The sequence below is a fragment of the Halictus rubicundus genome, chromosome 12 (genome assembly GCF_050948215.1).
Source record: "Halictus rubicundus isolate RS-2024b chromosome 12, iyHalRubi1_principal, whole genome shotgun sequence".
In the NCBI taxonomy this organism is placed as follows: Eukaryota; Metazoa; Arthropoda; class Insecta; order Hymenoptera; family Halictidae; genus Halictus; species Halictus rubicundus.
In genome coordinates this window covers 12,863,779-12,885,766 of record NC_135160.1, presented here as the reverse complement: position 1 = coordinate 12,885,766, position 21,988 = coordinate 12,863,779, and the positions used below count along the sequence as shown (strand labels likewise).

Below are 21,988 nucleotides of genomic sequence, written 5' to 3'. Positions count from 1 at the left end.
TTTTGCATGGAGATCAGAAGTTTACTTGTGAACTTTAACACTAAACCCACCGAGCCTGAAAAGTAACTAATACATGTTGTCTTATAAAAATGACGAGATTGAATTTACTTAGATTTTGTACGGTTCGTAACATAATACACGCTCTCCTAAATATATTTATTCAATCATTTCCCACGAAAGCGTCTTTACAATTGCAGTAACTGTGAAACAAAAAATATTGAACGGTCATTTTGACCGGCGGTGGTAGGTTCAGTGTTAAAAAAGTATTGTGGATTTACCTACAGAAAAGCACTGAGAGTTTCGAGCCGACGGCACCGATTTCAATTTTCTCAAAATTTCTCTTATTCGGTGAACCAGTCCCGTCTTGGAAAAGCTCAAATCATGCGCTCCAGTTTTGAGACAGTTGCAGCGCTTGAAACGTTGTACTGGGATGTTGACTCATCCGAACCCATCCGAACCCATCTGAAAAGGTTCTCGCCGAAGAAATAAAGGTAAAACGAACTCACCTGTGCGACGACGGTGTTCAGCAAGAGGAACGCCAGCAGGGTGACGAAAACTGCCGGACTGTGGAAGCCCAACATCGGGTAACTAATGATATGGTAGACCGCGGGCAGGGTAATCGTAAGCGGTAGCTCGCCGACCATTTTCGCCAGGTAATAGGCCGAGAGCCGATACGATCCCGACAACCGCTCCTTGTTGATTACCTCGCGTTCAGGAGGAACTGAAACCAGAAGTTGCCTCGTGTCACTTTAAACGACGATGAAAACCGAGCTCGTGTCGGATTTAACAACATCCCTCGGCGTTTCTTACTTTTATTTCGCTGCACCTCGTACCCTAGTTTTCATTCGCTTATTAACAGACTGCGGCTCTTGTGCGTGCAAAGATTACAATTATTAAAAGAACGCGTCAATTTCAACTTAAAGCTTGTTGCAAACGATGCTGAAACTTTCTATTTCGTACCTGGATTCGTAGCCTACTCATTAAAAATGTGGATTGGTTTGCGCGTTTGATTGTACATTTGGTCGAAGATATTGATGATTAGACAGCGGACTTTTATGCAAGCTTGAAGTTAAATTGCAAACTTAAATCGCAACAACCTGGAGTGAAATAGAAAATTATTTTCCTCCTTAACATCTTATCATTATCTTCCTTTAAAGATTCCATAAAATCAAAGTAAGTTATTTGATGAAATAAAAATTGCAAAACATTCAATGTATGGATACTGAGTAGTCCTCCAACGTTCTTGCATGTTACAGATCCTAATCAAGTTTAGTACAGTGAATATATCAACGTGAAAATTCATTTTAAAACCTGCACGAATAATTCCGTCACCCACATATGGGTGACGTCGCATTCAACGTGTTAATATGTTTCACCCTTTGCACTCGAAGCTATTTTAAATCCAAAACGAAACATTTCTTCCGACCTAGAATATTTCCCTTCTGTGTATTTCTTTTTTCATGTTATGCATACGAAAATGGTGCGATTTACTCATACGATACTGAAACGTTTAGTAATTGATTAAACACAAACAAATCTAATAATGTAAAAAATATTTTGAATAATGATACAGCAATTTTTAATGGCGCCGTTCGAGTGCTAAAGGTTAATAGATTGAAACACACTTACACATTTCTGTGATGAAATCCGCTGTCTATTGATAATAAATTTGTCAACTTGATTTAAAAGAAATTAAATGACAGCTGACCTTTCGCAACTTTGTAAGTCATAAAGAAACTCTTTAAAATTGGTTTTAGGAAATCCGTAGATATGATGGCTTCTAAATATTTTAATTTACGATTATTGAGAGTACAAAAGATTTACTCGCGAGGAAGACCGAGCGAATAAAGTAGACTCTAAGTGCACGCGTACCTAATTTTCGACTTTACGCGAGGAACCATCCCCGGTTGTCCCACGATTTCGCAAACACCCTGTATACCTTCGGTGGCAGTAAGTGGGCAGTCACTTGAAACAATTTTTCGTGCATTTACCGTGCACCGACTGCCACGCGAAATACCGATAGACAGTCTATCGTGGACGGTTGAGAAGCGACGAATAAAATTGATTCGTCCTGGAAAACGAGGTTCGACAAATGCTGTTGGCGGACGACGGAGGATCCGGAGCGATAAATAAACAACGAGAGTAAACGGGGCAGACTCGATAAAGATCGGTATCGGTGCGGAGGAACGCGGCGGACGAGCCCGAAGGAGCGGACACGGTCGAGAGCCGGGGGCCGGGATAGAGGTGACAGATCGCCTCGAACAAAGGGCAGTAAACGATAAAACAGGAAAAGTTAATGGCCGTTACCCACCCCGACTATTTTAGGAGTCGCATAACTTAGGCATAGAAGTTCGCCACTGGCAGACTAGCCGCGGCGGCTACCTTCGACGTTTTACAGTGGCCGTCACTTATCCCCGCAGAAAACGAGACACCGGTACGTGCCGGGCTCGAATAGGCCACCGGTTCTCTCCTACAGCTGTAAAACCGAGTTTAGCGTCCTCTCTTCCCGATCCTTTCTCTCTCCTTCTCCCCCCCCCCTCTCTCTCTCTCTCTCGCGCGCGCTCCTTTTCCCCCCCTTTTTATCGATACCCCCGCCGTATCGATATTCGGGTCGATGCTCCGAGGAAATCTGACCCGGCCGAAACGCGTTATCCCGACGAGGATTCTTCTTTCCGGAGAATCTTCCGAGATATTAGACAACATTGCTCAAAGTTGATTAACACGTCAGCGACCGTCATTTGTCTCAGCAATCCCGCGAAGCTCGTATTAGGTCTTGTGGAACACGACAGAACATATTTCGATAGAAAACTTACGAATTTTCCGAATATACCGCTGTGCGGTAGAATTGTGAACAAAGGTATCCACAAAATCAATTTGACTTTCCTGATACGAAGAATCGCGATCGTCAAGACGGTGGATTTTGTGACAAAAATGGGTAGGTGTAATTTGAGACAGTAAAGACATTGGAAGAATTTACAAGCACTCTATTGAACGTATTAACCCATTTGCGTAGAAAATATGAAAAGAACGCCTTTATCACCAAACTTCTTTTTTCAACTGTACTTAAGAACAAAAATGACTACAAGTAAAAGAACTTCATATTTCAGCATTATAAGAAAAAATAAATTGAGCGTGTATGTATATACGCTAGTGATGCAAATGGGTTGAGAGAGAAAATAATTATCTATTCCACTCCAATTTCTTGCAATTCGAGTAGATAATTCTTATTTTGCATAAAGATCCGCTGTCCAGTCATGAGCTATAGGTAAAGGACTTCATATTTCAGCATTACAAGAAAAAATAAATTGAGCGTACATATGTACGCTAGCGATGCAAATGGGTTGAGAGAGAAAATAATTATCTATTCCACTCCAATTTCTTGCAATTCGAGTAGATAATTCTTATTTTGTATAAAGATCCGCTGTCCAGTCATGAGCTACAGGTAAATGACTTCATATTTCAGCATTACAAGAAAAAATAAATTGAGCGTACATATGTACGCTAGCGATGCAAATGGGTTGAGAGAGAAAATAATTATCTATTCCACTCCAATTTCTTGCAATTCGAGTAGATAATTCTTATTTTGCATAAAGATCCGCTGTCCAGTCATGAGCTACAGGTAAAGGACAATTGCAAGCAAAGGAAAAAGCTAGAAAATGATGATCGTATCAAAACGTAGGTGCGAAAGGAGCGGAGGAGGGAAGATGACAGTGTCGATGGACGAATGATTGATCAGATGATGTGTACCAAGTCCCATGCTGGGATCGATGAGGCAAGAATGATAATTGTACGGCGTTGCGCCTAGTTTGAGAATGAACGAAAGAGAACGGCAGGCAGAGGGGCGTTGGGAGAACAGTCGACGCTTAATGGGTTGCTATTAGCAATTAGACACGGTTCGCGCGAACAACAACAACAACAACAACAACAACGTAGGCTGTAATGGGAGCACAGTAGGATGCAAAACACGGTTGTTCTCTTGTGGTCAGGTGGCGGGCCGCGTTGCGCAACGAACCAACCGAGAACCAGATGAAAGTAGATTGGTTAATTGAGCCACAAACGGCGTGACGCGCTGAATCGGCCATTCAACGATGCGCCCGTTTTTTTTTATTGCCAAGATTTGCAAAGGACCTGAAGGAACGGTCAATCAAGAATGTTAGTATGTAGGTCGCGCCGTGACCCACTGCTCGCGCCCGGTAATTGGAGGCCCTTTTGTCGACAGCGACCGTGCAAAACGAGCGTGACGAATTTCTGACGGGGAATCAGACTGTGAAGCCACTCGTCGGCGAATCACGGATCTGCGAACGGCACTCGAATCAAACCGTTGATCTCACTGTCCTCCGCCAATTTTACATTCCGACGTGTCGCCTGGTTCTCTCGATTTTTCTTTTCAGCCTCGACCTTCTCCCCTCCTCTCGTTTCTCGAATCTAATTTGTCCCCTGGCGTCGAGCTCGCAATCTCGCGAAACATCAACGCGATGGAGAGACGAATAATTGATTTTTTTAAGTCCTCCGTTGTAAGTGGAGAAACAGGATAGCTCCGATATGTTTAGATCAAGATTTTAACCCTTAACGGTCCGGAAGTATTTCAAGTTTATTTTCCACCAGGTCCAAGTTATTTCTCATACGAAGAGAAACTGTGGACTCAACATTTTTATATCGAGTATAGACAGGAAGATATTTATATTTTATTTTATATATATTTATATTTCATTTTCTTTTATTTTTGCCGCCATATACGCGGCATTGGACCCAGTAAGTAAAAGTGCTATGCTATGCGTCGATCCGTTAAGGGTTAAATTGGGAACTTTTTATTTACTCGGAATCAGTGAGAAATGTGCCAAGTTAATATGAGAGATGAGAACGAAAGTTAATTTTTAACACCAGAACTGCCGACAGCCCTAAACGAGACCGATGCATGCCCCTTTACAATAATGACAGGATTGAATCTGCACATTCAGATTTCGAAGAATTATACTAAAAAATTTCTACAACTTTACGAATTGTAAAAGAAAAATACTTGAAGTCTTCCAGTGTCTCTTACTGCCAGTGTTAAAACAGAAAAATCTTCGACGAAAGTGCACTCCACTTCAGACATTATTTAAGCATGCTTAAACCGCAACAATAACTATTCAAAAATACGCTATTGTACTTAGAAGAGTCTACAGAATAGTCCCACGCAAGAATAATTACCACAGCTCTTACGGGGCTGAGATAATTCTTATTTTGCATAAAGATCCGCTGTCCAGGCATGAGCTATAGGTAAAGGACTTCATATTTCAGCATTATAAGAAAAAATAAATAAAGAAAAAATAAATAAATAAGAAAAAATAAATTCCAAGAATTAAAACTGTTCATTCTTCTCTCAAATTTCTCAAAAATTGGAGGAAAAACGAATTTCGCATTCAAAATCCACCGCATCAAAATCTGTATAGAGTGTCAAATTTGGTGTCGGAAAGACACCGTATACAGTGATTTCTCTATATATGTCGCCTGGACGATAATCGTCTCGGAATTATCCCCACCACGCGAAGGACGCCGATGTAAACGCAACACGGCTCGGGTACGTCTTCTGGACGATATATGTCGGTGGGAAGATCCGTGTTGACATATATCGAGAATTCAGTGTGGCACGCGACTCTAACGAGAAGATTTTGACTCGTCCGGAGAGTTTTGCTCGTTGACACGAGGATGCAGCTTGACGGAGCCGGTTCGGGAAATGGCGGAGAGATGACTTACAACTGGAGAGTGTGCCGAAGTGCGCGAACAGCATCCAGTACGTGGTGCTGAAGAACATCCAGCCTTGGATGTCGTGGAGAGCCGCCTCGGTTCTGGGAAGCCTCAGCCAGAGCAGGCCGGCGAGCAAACCGAGAGCTATCGTTTGCAGCCAATTCAAACGAGACAGCATCCGTGGCCGGGCTTCTTGAAAGTTTCGTTCTGATAATACCTGGAATCATGACACATCGATTATCCTTATCTGATTCGCGGCGACGTCCGCAAACGAAATCATTTTGAAAAGAAACATCCGATGGATTCATTCTTTCAACCATCGATCGCCCACCTTCCGTAAAAATTCACTAATTTTTTATTTCCAGGCGAGAAAGCAATACACGCCAATTTCTGTTTGATCGTTCTGCAATTTGAGCTATCGTTTCCAACTTTTCAGAAGAAAAGAAACTGCCACAACTGCGCTCTGGGACATACTAATGTCGTTTTTATTAACTTCATTAGCTTCGTTAAGTTTATTGTCTTCTTCGCCGCTGTGACTCAGTAGCTTTAAAAATGTCATAAGATAATTGATTTACGGAAATATAGAATATTATAATACCGAATTTTGGAAAATTAATTTTTTAAACCTCGACAAATTATTCTGTCTCCCATTTCCGGGAGACATGACACTCAAAGTGTTAGAGGCATGTTTGTTACTTGTGCGTGAAAGGGTTGGATTTGACATTGATTATGATTACGATAGAAATTGTTGAAGATTTTCGAAGTTTCGTAGTTCGGTGTCCCCCGCGATTCAATTTCCGTTCAAGTTCGACCCGAGGATTGATCGTACTGCACCGAAGTGAATTAACACGTTCACTGTCGCTGACGTAATATTACGCGACCTTTCATAGCCCGGTGTCTGGCTATTGCTGACGTAATCCTACACGATTTCGTGGGTGCATACGCCGAAGGAGTTAGCTGTTGCCGAACACCGCACTGTCGAAACGAGTTCCCTCAAGTTCAGAGAGAGAGAGAGTTCAAATTATTTATGCCTCCTGGCGTGAAAATTGTAAAAAACTGTGCTTCGAATCAACTCCGCGACGAGATTTGTTAGATTATTATTTATATTTCCATAGATTCTGACTTATCGGTGGATTCAACTGACACTTGTTGGTCCCGGAATTCGAGTTTAGGCGAAAACGTTCGGAGGCTGGTGGGTTCGATCAATTAATCCCGTTGGCGGGCCCCAACGTATCAAGATGGTGCTGGATCCGCAGCGGCACACGAGCGCGTTGCTAATTGCACGCTCATAATGATAGAAATGCTGCCCCCGTGCCGCGACAATGTCACAATTGCAAGGTTGCCCGCGCTACACCTCTTTGGTGCAGCTCAATTATATCAGGCGGCCGTGAGGAAATAGAACGCAAAGTTTCACAATGCTGGCTTTCGAAGGCCTCTTCAAATTACAACTATATACGCACCGCCATTTAACCGTGAAGAACAGAGAGGAAGAACTTGACATCGTTAATTACTCAATTACCGGCGACGATCCGATGGATCCATCGATCCGGGACCTCGGAGCCTCTCGAACGTGTCCGACGATACTAATCTCCGATCGGAAATCGCGAGACCTCGCAATGTTTCCTCTCGGTTTCAACGAAATCCTCTCAACTGCTTCACAATGCGACACTTAGATGTTTCAACGTTACTTCTAATTAGATCTCCTAAAACGTTCCATTTTTATTCAACAGAAATTAACACAGTCCTTCCTATTTTTCTCAGTTCACGAAAAATCACTAGATATTATGCATTTATGGCAAAAATGAGTGGGTGTAATGTATCTACATTATTTGGGTGTGTATGTATACATTTCTTGAAACTTATGAAAATCAGTGAAGAGAGAAATAAACTGTAATTTAGTTCTTACGTCTTGCGATTAATGCAAATCAATTTTATTTTGCAAGAGGGTCCGCAGTCTAACAATCATCTACGTTTTTGCCGGTTGCTTCGAACGCTACGGTAATTAACGACAGCATCGATGACACTCAATTCAGGATTATGCGCAAGATTAAGCGCAGAGAATGCGAAAAATCGGTTCTCGTTTCTTTCGCGTTTCTGTTCGGAGTTCGGTGAAACTAATTGGAAGGGTTATCGAGATTATCATCTGGAGACCGCTTATCAGCTGCGAACGCCAAAATGGCGTCCATCTTGGAAGCTCGATCGGTGCCCGAATCGAAGGAAGAGAACGAAGAGCGACAAAGCGCAGCGAACAAGCGCACAGAACTAGGTCGCGTTTACACGGTTCGCCATATCCGGATAATTACTGCGACACCGGTACGCCCCGTTCGTTGGAAATACGAATGCGCCGCGGCGCCGCCGTCCGCGTCTCACTTTTCCACGAGCGTTTTTTCGCAAACAAAAAGACAAAATCAACGCGACGATCGATCGACGCGGAAAGTGTTTCGCCGTTTTCCGTATACGCGTCGCACGCGCGCCCATTATGGTCGCGGGAAAATCACCTGTAATCGATCGACCTCCTAATCGAGCCACTCTTTCCACTGAATTTCCCGCCGAACCGATAATCGTTCGGAGCGTCGACCGGTAATCAAATCGTTCCTCGCGACGGTTTCTATTGTCAACTCTTGTCCTAAAAAATTCTTTTGCAATTTTTTCCACCGAGCAATTAAAGCCGCTGCTTTATAAAAATTACTACCGATCTGACTTTCATCGGACCACCATCTGTTACGCTAGAATCTCCCAAAAAATTCGGTAAAAGTTTACCCGAGATAGCAGTGCACAGTTTAGGCATACGAAATCCAAATTAAATTCAAATAAACTAAATCAGCGAAATGCAGTGTACTGAAAATTTTTATCGGGGTCACGAAAGACCCCAGAGTATCACTCGAGGGTTCGCCAGTTGCTCCCGAAGCTATTTATAGTTCCCAGAATTCGGACATTTTGATTTCCATACGGAAAGGGCAGTGAAACTCGTATCACGTTTAGCAATTTAAGAAACGCAAAGAATTAATTAGCAACGCGGGGAATTGTTTTCAACTACAGTGCTGTGAATTCTCGATGAGCCAGAAACAACCTCTTCCAAATTTCACCGACACTTTTGGGACACCCTGTACAGTGAATTCTCGATACACGTCAACAAAACGGGTTTTTCCTATGTCATGTATCGTCCAGGAGGCATTTTCGAGCCGTGTCATAGGCTTCTTTCATCCGAGGTAGTGGGGATAAGTTCGCGCCGTTTATCATCGAGATCTTGGCGACATATATCGAGAGCTCACTGTATAGTAATTTTTAGCGGTGGCTTATACAGTCGAGTGTCAACATTTCCAAGGAATTGTGTCGAATCTTTTCGAATCCTGCGAATGACATTTCCAAGAACGAAATGTTTAAATTGAAATTAGTAGGAGTTTCGGAGAGGGTGGAAGTTTCCCGCGCGAGATTTTTGATTCGATCCGATTAATTCTTGGCGGAGGGTTATTGCACGGAGGAAATTGCTTGATCAAATTTTCAAACGCGGTGGAAATTGCGCGCGGGCCCCGGGTCGATTGTTCGGACGGTGCCGTACGGAAATTACGTTATTGCAAAAGTGAGCCCCCGCGAAACAGAGCGCGGCACATCAGACGGAACGAATTGGTACGAATACGAACGCGAGCCGCGAGTATTCCAGGCGAGAAACCGTGGAATAAGCCGCGCGCCGCCTTGAAAGTTATCTCGAATGCATTACCGCGTCTCAGATAACCGTCGAGCGTTAATACGAATTTAATGCGAGCATTAAACTTGAATCCTGATGTCATTTCCATTTCCCTCGGTATTATCTGCTCCCGCATACCAGACCACTCATCTAAATTTTGCATATTGCCGTTTGCATGCTCTATTAATCCTGCACGCAATCGAACTTTTCGATCTCGCCTTCGGTCGGCTGCCAATGCTCCTTGACTGCGACCGAGGAAATTCAACATGGCCGCCAGCCAGGAATTTCCCTCGGTTCAACCGACAACTTTAAAAGCCCGATCGATTTCACGATCCCCACGGAAAACGAGCCTGTATCTTTTCCCGATCGATGATGCATGTGCTAATTAAGAGGCTTTCGATTTGTAGTTTGCGTTCTCTGATTGGAAATTCAAGATGGCGATCGACGCCGGAATTTCAGTCACGTAAGTTGACAATTCCTCGATATCGATGCTCTCTGGACGATATTACAAGGCTTACAATTCTCAGCTTGCCGACTCTGCGTGGAAATTCAAGATGGCGGTCGACGCAGGACCTTCCTGTGGCTAAATTTGCTATAGATTTCAATTCTTAGCAACTTCATAGAGAAAAAGAAGAATTTATCCGCAATTTTTATTCCATGCAAATATTCCATTAAAAGGATTGAAACCTATGCTTGGCAGTCTTTTTAGAAATTTGGAAGACTTCCGGCGCATTTTCATAGAGAAATGGAAATTCAATATGGCGGTGGACGCAGGGCCTTCCTATAGCTAAATTTGCTATAGATTTCAATTCTTAGCAATTTCATAGAGAAAAACAAGAATTTATCCCGAATTAATTTGTATTCTCAGCACCCTTTCTGGAAATTTGAAAGACTTCCGGCGCGGAAATACAAGATGGCAGACCGCGCGGAGCGAATTCCCGGCAAAGTATCGATATTTACAGTTCTTTTAATATAAAATGTATGCAGATACAGCTACAACATGACACGAAAAGAACATACTTTCCCTTTTCGTTGCGCAAGAGAAGAAGCTTGAGATCAAAGACTGAATAAGCTATTGCAACGATTCTTTCGAACACAAGATGGCCACTCGCGACGGACAAAACCCTCAAAGAGACTTTTGCAATCCGGACTCGCGCATATTCTCGATCCAACGATCGTGAAGTTTTCTCGAAAACAGATCGTGCGTTTCGATTCATCTGTTCACCGAGAAATAACGGACCCTGGATCGGCCATCTTCTGCAGCGTTGTTTTTCCAATCGATCGAGCAGATAGGCACCCTAACATCTCTTCCTACACCGTATAAACTCGAGTGTTTACAGGACAAATATTGTTGCAACGTTCGTGACGTAGGCAGATCCATTTCGAAAAAAATATCCGTCGCAAAAAGACCACCCTGACCCTCGATCTACCCGATAAACTGTCGCACGATTAGCAACGCAGAATCGAGCGTAATCTCACGGTGTAACAGATGAAACGTGAAAAAGCAGTCGGAGCAATGGCGGTGCGCTCATTACGTCCGCTCGTTCTGCATTCATAATTAAATCGCGTTATTAACGTACAATTACCGGCGCGTAACCTTAAGAAAAGAGTGAAATGTATTTTTCTATTATTGTGCGCGGACCGCGGGCATATTTATGCTAAGTCACCTGTGAGCGGATTCTCGCTTGGAAATGCGGTCTCGCAACTTTTTCTAACGCGGTCGACGGGATTGTTTGTAAACTCGTGATTGTTTGTAAATAGAAGCTTTGCAACGTGTTCTGTCGGACGAGGAGGGTTTCACTCACTTTGAATTGCGACCAGAAACTGGTGGGCCACTGCCAGGCATAGTCCTCGTCGGCGGAACTGGCGCTGCTGCTGGTATGGCTTTGCGTGTCCAGCCACAGGGTTCGGCCCTCGTCCTCTTTCACTGGAAATCACCGATTAATCGATCAATTATTGAACCATTCAGTCACTAAGCAAAATAACGTCGAACTCGACGCAGCGGAACGAGTCGCAGACAAATTAAGTTAAGAATTAAGTTAAAAATTAAGCTAACATAAGTAATATGTGTGCTGTCCGAATGACCAGTGTCACGTCCAGTGGTTCGACCATGAACGCCTAAATAAGGAACATTAGTGTTGTCACGCGAGAAAAATAAAATAAGATCAAAATACACGTTGGCAATTCTGCTAATGTTCCTTATTTAGGCGCTTATGGTCGAACCACTGAACATGACACCAGGTATGTGTCTATGTTGGAGCTGCGACCAATGAACAAAGCCATTGTCTTGCACTTACTGGATGACCGTATTGACAAGCATCGAGAATCAAATATTACATTTCGGCCATATTTACAAGCATCGAGAACCGAGTATTACATTGTCTTCGTTGTTGCCACGTTACAGACAAGTTATTTAGCATTCATGACAGAGTGAGTAAAATTACAAACAGCAAAAGCTTCACACATTGTTTTCAATTTGTTCATTACACAGAGGAGAAGCGTTTCATTTGGCTCCTGTTCCTCGCAACTGACGTGAACAATTTTTATTTTGCACAAAGATCCGCGGTCCGTTTATCAACGAAGCGGTGCTTCAAAGGAACCTGAGCTAAGTGACCGATTAGACTGTACTTTGAAGCTGTAGCTGTTACTAAAGCAGCGCGAGTTGAAGCTTGTAAAATATTTTGGGACAGCTTTTGTCGCGGCTGCGGCGCGCAGAGATAATCGAGAAGACGCGCGGCCAGAAAAAAAAGGTGAAAGCAGCGCGCGAGGAGATGTTTGTTTCCGCGGACAGCGTGAATTATGAAGCGCGAGCCGGCCAAGTACACGCGCAAAGTTAATACCATTGTGGCTGATGTGGTGCTCGTGATAATGGATGAGGTGGTCGCAGAGCGGATGCTGGCTGGGATTATATTCCGTGCGAAGTTCCGGCGGGCAGTCCGGTCCCTGTCTCGCGTTCCTCGCAGCGGCCACGATCCGTTCCCGGACCTCCTCCGGCCCCTTTATTTGCTCCACTGAAACAACGGGGTCGCAAAAATATTTCACACTGCCAGCCAGGACCCCTTTCAATCATGCCCGTTCCCTTACCACTCCCGCACAACCTCCCGTATTCTTCTGTCAGAAAATTTACCGCCACCGAACCGTCAATTTATTCATTCCGAAGTGAACCGTAGTTGGAGGTACAATCTCCATTGTCAAGTAACTAGTAACAATTCTTAAAACCCTTTGCACTTCGAATTTTATTTCAATTTCGTTACCGGCAGCTCCCAACGCTTTGAAGAATTAAATTGGATATTTACTTTAACGAAAAAAATAAGGCAATTTAAATAAACAAAGGACGAAACAAATTCACTTAAACGCCAGTTTTATGTGCACTATTATCGTATTTTGAAATTTTCAAGAGTATGATATCTTTTGAAACAATTCCCAGGATGCAATCCTGGTTTTCTTTCGCAAGTTTCACAAAAATAGGTGGTGTGCGCGACATCTATTTATTTGGGCATGAAATAATGTCGAGTAGGACTCGACAATGGAGCTCCTCAGATAAAAACTAATGTCGAGTGACACTAGGAGTGCAAAGGGTTAACACGTTCGCGGACGTGAATGCTATAGCATTCATTTTCATAGTGGTGCAAAATGACACGAATGCTACAGCACTGAAATTTTAAAGGAAATTTTTATTCATTTAATTTGACACAACCTTAAGTTTTTGTAATGAATATACATTTCAAATTGAAATCTGTTTTTGTAATTAATATACGTTTCATTTGTCATTACCAATGACAGTTAACTTATTGTTATCGTTTATTTCTAATCAGATTTTGGATAGTACAACTAGTTTCAAGAAAAATTGTTAAAAACGTGTTAATATCTCTGACCGTTCAAACTATTTCTAACTTGTTGAAATGATTCCCAAAAGGAAATAAATTGATATAGACAATTTTTATTTTATACAGAGATCCACAGTCTGATAATAAACTGACGATAAAATTGATTATTTCTGGATTTATCCTCGGAGCAAGACAAGCGGTTTCCAATTTTCGTGAAATCATTCTTTCAATAATTGACTCGTCGAAGGTTTTGGGAGGTGATAGTGAAGGAGGAGCTTACAATCTTCATTAGCAAGTAACTAGTAATAATTCTTAATAACGCTGATCGTTTAAACTGTTTCTAACTTGCTAAAATTATTCACAAAACAGAAACAAAATTACTGAAATTACTGAGAAATAAACTGACGACAAAATTGATTATTTCTGGATTTATCCTCGGAGCAAGACAAGCGGTTTCCAATTTTCGTGAAATCATTCTTTCAATAATTGACTCGTCGAAGGTTTTGGGAGGTGATAGTGATGGAGGAGCTTACAATCTTCGTTATCAAGTAACTAGTAATAATTCTTAATAACTCTGACCGTTTAAACTGTTTCTAACTTGCTAAAATTATTCACAAAAAAGAAATAAATTACTGAAATGACTGAGAAATAAACTGATTAATTGATTATTTCTGGATTTATCCTCGGAGCAAGACAAGCGGTTCCTGATTTTTGTCAAATAATTCTTTCGATAATGTCTCGTCGAGGATGGAGCGTCTTGGGAGGGCGATAGTGATCGAGGAGCTTACGTATGAAGTCGGCCGGGTTGTAATGAGGCAGCAACGTCAGTCCTATCGTGGAGAAAAACCTGCCGATGTTCGAGGTGGGTCCGTAGTATGCCACCTGGCCACGGCTCAGTAGGAGGAGCTTGTTGAAGCTGTGGAACATCCTGGAGCTAGGCTGGTGCACCGTCACCACGATGCTCTTGCCCTCTTGCTCCGCGTATTTCTTCAGTCGTGAAATCAACGCCTGTGCTGAATGCGAGTCCAGCCCGCTGGTCGGCTCCTGCGGGACGACAGCATACAAATTAATCAAACGAACGTGATCTCGCCTGGCGACTAACTGGCAACGTTCGCGGACAGTAGACAATCCGAGCAGAAAATCCCCGGTTGGCATTTTTCGGGGAGAGTGTGTACCATTTGCAGAGGATTCCGGTTAATTGGGACGCCCGTTAATCGGGATAGCTGCTTATTTTAGACAAAGATTGAGCAAATCTAGAATGCAATATTATTGGGGTGGTCTCCTAACACTCTATCTCAAAAGATATGATTAGATTACCGAGGGTGAAATTCTTAACCATGGACTTTCAAAAATCCCCGGTTGGCATTTTTGCAGAGGATTCCGGTTAATTGGGACGCTCGTTAATCGGGATGCCTGCTTATTTTAGACAAAGATCGAGGAAAACTAGAATACAATATTATGGGGACGGTCACCTAACACTCTATCTTAAAAGAAATGATTAGATTACCGAGGGTGAAATTCTTAACCATTTTCAAAAATCCCCGGTTGGCAGTTTTGCAGAGGATTCCGGTTAATTGGGACGCTCGTTAACCGCGATGGCTGCTTATTTTGGACAAAGATCGAGGAATACAATATTAAGGAAAGACCGAGGAAAATTATAATACAATATTATGGGGACGGTCACCAAACACTCTACCTCAAAAGAAATGATTAGATTACCGAGGGTGAAATTTTTAAGCATTTTCAAAAATTCCGAAAAAATCGCCGGTAGATGGTGTGATAATTGGGGCAAATTCTCCGGCCAGCGTTCGAATTGGAACCGGAATTAATCGTTAACGAGCTGGTTTGTAATTTGTAGAAGTCTTTAACTGCATTATTGATAAAAGCTCGGGTTTCCGCGGCTTTCGAGTTTCCTCCGTGTGCTTGAAAATTGGTGGGAACGCTGTCGGAAGCTCGACAAGAAAATCTGGCTGGAAGACGTTGAAAGGCGGGCGTTGAGTGCAATTAAAAAGCTTACGTCGAGCAACATCAGCGACGGATTGGTGAGCAGCTCGCAGGCTATGCTCGTCCTCTTCTTCTCGCCGCCGGAGAGTCCTCGTTTCGTGTAATCCCCGATAACTGCGAACAAAACGCGACGTTAAAGGTGACAAGAATCGTGACGCCGGAACATCGATCTCCCTATTGTACACGGTCGTCTAATTTTGATCCGAGGTTAATTGCCTTTCCCGGAGCTCGTCGCCGGTTTTCTTCGAGCGAAAAGAAACTCGGGGTTTCAGGTGTACAGGAAAGAGGCCGGAGTAAAACTCGATATCCAACGTTAATTCGAGATGCTCGTTGCGGATAATGCATGGGAATAGACACACGCCGATGGCTCCGTTCCGGGCACGGGTTTATGGGAAACGGTGGACAAGTTACGATCGCGGAAATCGTCGATCAGAATCAACGGCAGCATCAACGGACGGGCCGCGCCGCGACTGAAAGACGAAACGGCTGTTTCTTACCGGTGGAAGTCGTAAATTGTTACGGGGTCCGTGCATAAACAAATTACGGGCGAATTTACTGGCCGGGCTGGAAAGTGGGACAATTCTGTGTACTGGTCTCGATCGCGAATACTTTGATCTCCCTAACCGGGAACCGGGATTAGAAAATCATCGCGATCAACGTTTCGCGGAGAAAATTCCAGCGGAAACTCCAAGGACTCTGACTATCGATCGATTCTTCTGTGTTCCAGGTCCGCCATTTTATTCGAATTCGTATATGTTGTTGTCCACGCTGAAATAGGGGGGGTTTATGTCATCAAGTTCCCGGCTTCGATGTTCTTGAAGAGATAGGAGACTTCGGCGGTTCTGAAGGAGATCCGATCGAAATCGGTGATTTTAGACTTCTTGTATTTTTTAAACAATGTGTACATCAGAGATGCGATGACATAAACCCCGCCTAATTTTCCCTTTTACGATCAGAATCGAACGGGGACATAGAGCAGGAAATGGTTGACCCTCCGAAACTTCGAATTTTCGTGAACCCTGTAAGGGTGTTTCCTTTATGTTGGAAATTTCAAGTAGCTTAAAAAGCAAGTAGCTCTGTTACGTTACTATTATAAAACGACGTATTTAACACAATCTTGATGTTATACAGTTGTCCTTCTGATGAATCTAATACTCTGAGTAAAATCGTCGCATAAAATCACAGTATAAAATCAAAAGCGTATTAGTAATGTCCAGATATCTCAGAATATTTTCAGTGATGATAAGAATATACAGAATAGGAAAACCATTGAACATTGAACATTGAAGAACATTGAAGTATGATCTGTATAGTGTCTAAAAATTCTAGCTCCCACTTAAAAAATCTAGCTACACAACTACGAACACTAAGCCTAAAACACTAGATTACGGAGCAGTAAAAGTGACTACTTCATATTACTTTGCAAAAATAACAGGAACGTGCCCATTGAAATTTTTAGCCATTTTTTAAATAACATATACCTTCCAAAAAAAAAAAAATAAATAAATAAATTTGTTGAACAATTCCTCACGGCTACATCGTGACAATGTCGATAATTGTAAATTAAAAATATTAGATCCCGTCATTTGGCGGGTCAAGAACGTGCCCATTTAAATTTTTAGCCATTTTTTAAATAACATACACCTTCAAAAAAAAAGAAATAAATTTGTTGAACAATTCCTCACGGCTACATCGTGACAATGTCGATAATTGTAAATTAAAAATATTAGATCCCGTCATTTGGCGGGTCAAGAACGTGCCCATTTAAATTTTTAGCCATTTTTTAAATAACATACACCTTCCAAAAAAAAGAAATAAATTTGTTGAACAATTCCTCACGGCTACATCGCGACAATGTCGATAATTGTAAATTAAAAATATTAGATCCCGTCATTTGGCGGGTCAAGAACGTGCTCATTTAAATTTTTAGCCATTTTTTAAATAACATACACCTCCCAAAAAAAAAGAAATTTTGTTGAACAATTCCTCACGGCTACATCGTGACAATGTCGATAATTGTAAATTATAAATATTAGATCTCGTCATTTGGCGGGTCAAGAACGTGCCCATTTAAATTTTTAGCCACTTTTTAAATAACATACACCTTCAAAAAAAAAAAGAAATAAATTTGTTGAACAATTCCTCACAACTACACCGTGACAATGTCGATAATTGTAGATTAAAAATATTAGATCCCGTCATGTGGCGGGTCCGGTGAGCCTGGCGTTAATTTCCACAAGTTGTCCGAGACCGCGAAGAAACGTACGCATAAATTTGGCGAACAACTATGTCGACGATACTCACTGGTGTCTTGGCAGCCGACGAGGTCGAGGACCTCGATGATATGATCGACGCACTGCATCTTCTGGGAGTACGAGAACGTGTCCGGAAGCCTGAGCCTCGCCTGGTACTGTAACCGACGAAACGAAAACACGATCAAATCGACCGTCGAAAAAGAAAAAAGGAAAAAATAAAAAAGAAAGATCCCGCCGATCGGGATCGAGGTAGCCGCGCGTCGGCGTAGGAACACCGCCGACCGGTATATAGATCGGTATCGTTTCGGCCGCCATTAACCCGGCATCAAACGGTAACGTAAGCAAAAGCGCCCGGTGCGGTGCGCGCGCGCCCGCGCCCCGGTGCATTTCCGTTTCGTAATATCCAGCCCACTTTGTGTCTATTATTACCATCTGACACGTATCCCCGGGGATGCACCGGCCCCACGCTCGTAATCGCGATCGTTAAATCAATTACGATAACGCGCCGGTGCGGAGAGATCAAGCCGGCCGACGAGTCTTGCGCCGATTACACCCTTCTCCGGGACCGGATCTGTTTTTGGCCAGCGAATCGGCCTGACCCCTTTCCGGATACCGATTTCGCATCGTACGGTGCATAATACCGTGGCCACGTCGATGCACTTTCCGCCTGCAACCCGCTACCCAACCCGATCACCATTTACCCCCTGCCTCGTCATTTGTTACGATTACACGAATTTAAGTCAAGCTTTCCGACACCGAGACAACTTTGCTACTTTTTAGAGAAAATGTTTTCTTTTTGATCTTTATTCATTTCCTGCCAGGAACGACTAGTGCATTCTGTGCCTAGATATCATAAATTGTGTAGTCCTCTGTATGTGACCAGGTTGACTATGTTTCTATCTCCATGGTGGCCCATGGGGGACGGGCTTGAGGGACTTGGGAGAACGCCCTAAGATTGTCATTAACAATTTTCCTCCCCACCAATATTATCGTTGAACCTACCACGATCTAATCACCGGTTTTCTATTTTGCAGTTATTGAAATTGTGAAAGTGCTTTCATAGGAAATTACGGAATTGACGTCTTTATTAAAGCATCTTTTACTTGAGCTTCTTTATTTACTTAAGCTTCTTTATTTCACATTTATAAGGCGTTTCACTTTTGTGTGTTTCGTGGTTGGTGGGGTTAGTGTTGTGATACTAGCCCTTTGAGTACAAGCGGCCTCAAAAGCTTCGCAAAATAAAAGTAATTCATTTAACGAAATAAAGGTAATAAAAGCTAAGACGTGTGATAATTAGACTGCGTATATTTATGCGAAATGGACATTGTCTTCCTGCCTCGAATAATCTTAACAAGTTGGAAGTAACATATCAGAGTTCGTCAATTCTTTTTCGTCAAAACTGCATTAAAAATCCGCAGTCTAGTGACAATGAAAATCCTCAATCACCTTGCACTTTCAGATCCTAACCAAACTGACAACACTCAATGAAATACCATTTATTCATAAACCTGGACAAATCATTCCGTTTTCGGAAAACGTGGTACTCAAAGTGCTAGCAAATCAAACTGAAACTCACGTTCTTTGGATGAGTTAAAATCTGAATCTCCGGTTAAAAATCGTCATTCTCAGTGAAAAATATGAACTGCCCTGCACTCACTTTCTGCATAGAGAGTACGCACACAGAGAGAAAAATCCACGGGCTTCGTTAAACGTTCGGGATCCGAGCATGATAAAAATGTCGCGCACGTTTCGCAGACGCGGCGACGTTCGCGGTGGCTGCCGGGAATTTTCGATTATCGGAGTCGCCCCGTGAAAAACTCGGGCGAAGCTGCGCTCGGTCGATCCTCCGATGCTCCAGTTTCGCGTTCGACGAAGCCTACCTTCTCGTTGCGAACTGTCACACCAAGGTTTTCACGGTCTATTTTCTATTCAATTCCGCCGTTTAGTATCGTCTCGGCCCGGGACACCCTGTATGTTTTCCCGAGATGACAGCCGTTCGACTGCAATGCAGTCGCGAGGCGAGGCGAGGCGAGGCGAGGCGAAGCGAGGCGAGGCGAGGCGAGGCGAAGCGAAATCGCGTTTTCCCGTGTGACACTAAAGCCAAACGGAGACAAAGCCTGCGACAGAATTCTAAAGAGGCGCCCCGAGGCGGCCGGTGCCGTGTTTTCCTTCGATTCCGCCTCGCTCTGCTCGCTTTGCTCGCTCGAACACGCGCGTTCCACCGAATTATCAGGTGCGCGCGAACGCGAGGAAAGTCCGCGCACTACGTGCCGAATCGCGAGCCGCTTATGGTTGCTCGGCGAGCGAGGCGCGGGCACGTTTCGGTTCGAAACGTAACGCTGTCGAACACGGTATGATCGATAGAAAGCCGCTTCTACGCAGCCTCGATTTTTTATTTAATTTTTGGCAAGAAAATCGAATTTTCAACTTGAACTTTAACTTTTAACTTTTCGAGAATTTTTCTACTTTAACCGCGACAATTACAGGTGCCGCTGACGCGTCAATTTTCAAAAACGTTTTCCAATTCACGAAGAGTCCCCAGGAAAACCACGCGATAGAGTAGATATAGTGAATTCTCGATATATGTCAAAAACACGGGTCTTGTCAGTGTCATGTATCGCCCAGGAGGTATACCCTAACCGTGTTTTTATACTCCTCGAGGCTTCTTGAGCTTGGCGGCTCCTCACGGGATGGAGTATAGTGGGAATAATTCCGCGACGTTTATCATCCAGATCTCGGCGACATATATAGAGAAATCACTGTATCTTTTAGTTTTGAAAGCCGTGGCAAACATCTAGAACGCAGTTATCATTTTTTAACACGTTTACGGACGTGAATGCTATGGCATTCATTTTCATAGTGATGCAAAATGACATGAATGGCTATAGCATTCAAATTTTAAAGCCAATTTTTATTCATTTAATTCTATAAAACCTTAAGTTTTTGTAATTAATATACATTTCAAAGTAACGACCAACTGTCATTACTAATGACAGTTAACTTATTAATATTGTTTATGTCTAATCAGATTTCGGATAGCACAACTAGTTGTAGACAGTACAACTGGACCACTGTCGCAAAATTGAAACTGGTATTTTTTGGTAGTGCTCCAATGAACGCTATAAAAATAATTTATGTAAGATAAAAAAATTGTTATTAAATATTTTTTTATACATAAAAAATTAATAAATCATATGCACTTCACATTTTTCTTTATTAATTAGAAATATTCCTAAAAAATTCCTCCTGGAACATGGATTCACTTTGGGAAATTCTGAAAGTTGATATTGAAACTTAAATTGTGGCGAAAGGGTCTCGAAGGGTCTCATGATTTTTTGCAGAAAGTTAGATCAATATTACACCTTGCCAAAACGATTAGTTCCAGACCAAAATCTATTACACGATTTGTTGTATGCTTCCATAAATAAAAAATGGGTAGAAAACAGATTTTCGATTAGCCCATATGACTTAATGTTAACAACTTTTTACAACAAATTTTTTTTGCCTAATAAGCGTTGTACCTGTGGCAATCTCTCCACAAATTTTCACACAAATTGAAATGCGGCGCACAGTGAGCAATTTGGACAAAATCGGATTCAAAATCAAGGAACTTTCGATAGGAATGAGGTAGACCGATGAAATTTTTTTAAAATTAAAGCTGAAGCTATGTAGAATATGGGAAAAACAGAGAGATTATTACCATCCAATCATTTGAACGAAAAAATGACCTCATTAGTTTTTGCCACAAAAATCTATTTTTTGCAAAATCCTCAGGTCGTAGACAAATTTTGAGACCAGATTTGAAATCAGCGTGAAAAATCTATGGGAAATGATGTATAGCATGTTAAAAAAATATTTTTTCCGCGCGTGGTATTGGAAAAACTAAAATTTTCTTGAACTTGTGCGCGTTTAACGAATTTTCTCGAGGTTAAAAAACGTTCGTACCACAATCTCTCTATTTTTCCCATATTCTACAAAGTTTCAGCTTTCATTTAAAAAAAATTTCATCGCTCTACCTCATCCCTATCGAAATTTCCTTGATTTTGAATCCGATTTTGTTCAAATTGCCCACGGTGCGGCGCGCTAATTTCGACGGGAGGTTATGGTGATTCGCCGGGAAGAAATGCTCAGCTCGAAAGCTGCGAAAATTCGCCTGATCGTGGCAAACACGTTTCGTTACGAGTAGTCCAGTTTCCCCGTAGCCGTGAGATGACCGCTATAGAACGCACGCGGCGAAATATCATCGGCCAGCACTTTCTCTCTCCGCATAACGGATCCTCTTGTGTAACGGACTCGGCGGCTGCTGAGAAAATGGCGCGTCCGTTCGCGTTCGTCGAGCCGACCACGGCCCCTTCGATCCTTTAAAGCCTCGTCCACAACGGTGTGCAACTTTCCCCGAAAACATTTCGACCCGTCGACTCGACGAACAGAAAAACATCGATTCCGAAACGTTCGAAAATCTTCGGCGACTGGAAAATCTTTTCAACGGA

General features: G+C 42.6%; 1 protein-coding gene across 1 annotated transcript in view; it reads right to left on the bottom strand.

The window, feature by feature from the left end:
• Positions 1-21,988, bottom strand: part of E23 (ABC transporter G family member E23) — a 234,519-nt gene that overhangs the window by 7,436 nt on the left and 205,095 nt on the right. Inside the window, exons 5-11 of the mRNA XM_076798205.1 lie at positions 17,548-17,653; positions 15,257-15,357; positions 14,028-14,283; positions 12,253-12,423; positions 11,218-11,339; positions 5,737-5,944; positions 507-721 (exon numbers count right to left, since the gene is read on the bottom strand). Of these exons, the coding sequence (XP_076654320.1) occupies positions 507-721; positions 5,737-5,944; positions 11,218-11,339; positions 12,253-12,423; positions 14,028-14,283; positions 15,257-15,357; positions 17,548-17,653 (1,179 nt within the window). The remainder of the gene's footprint in view (positions 1-506; positions 722-5,736; positions 5,945-11,217; positions 11,340-12,252; positions 12,424-14,027; positions 14,284-15,256; positions 15,358-17,547; positions 17,654-21,988) is intronic.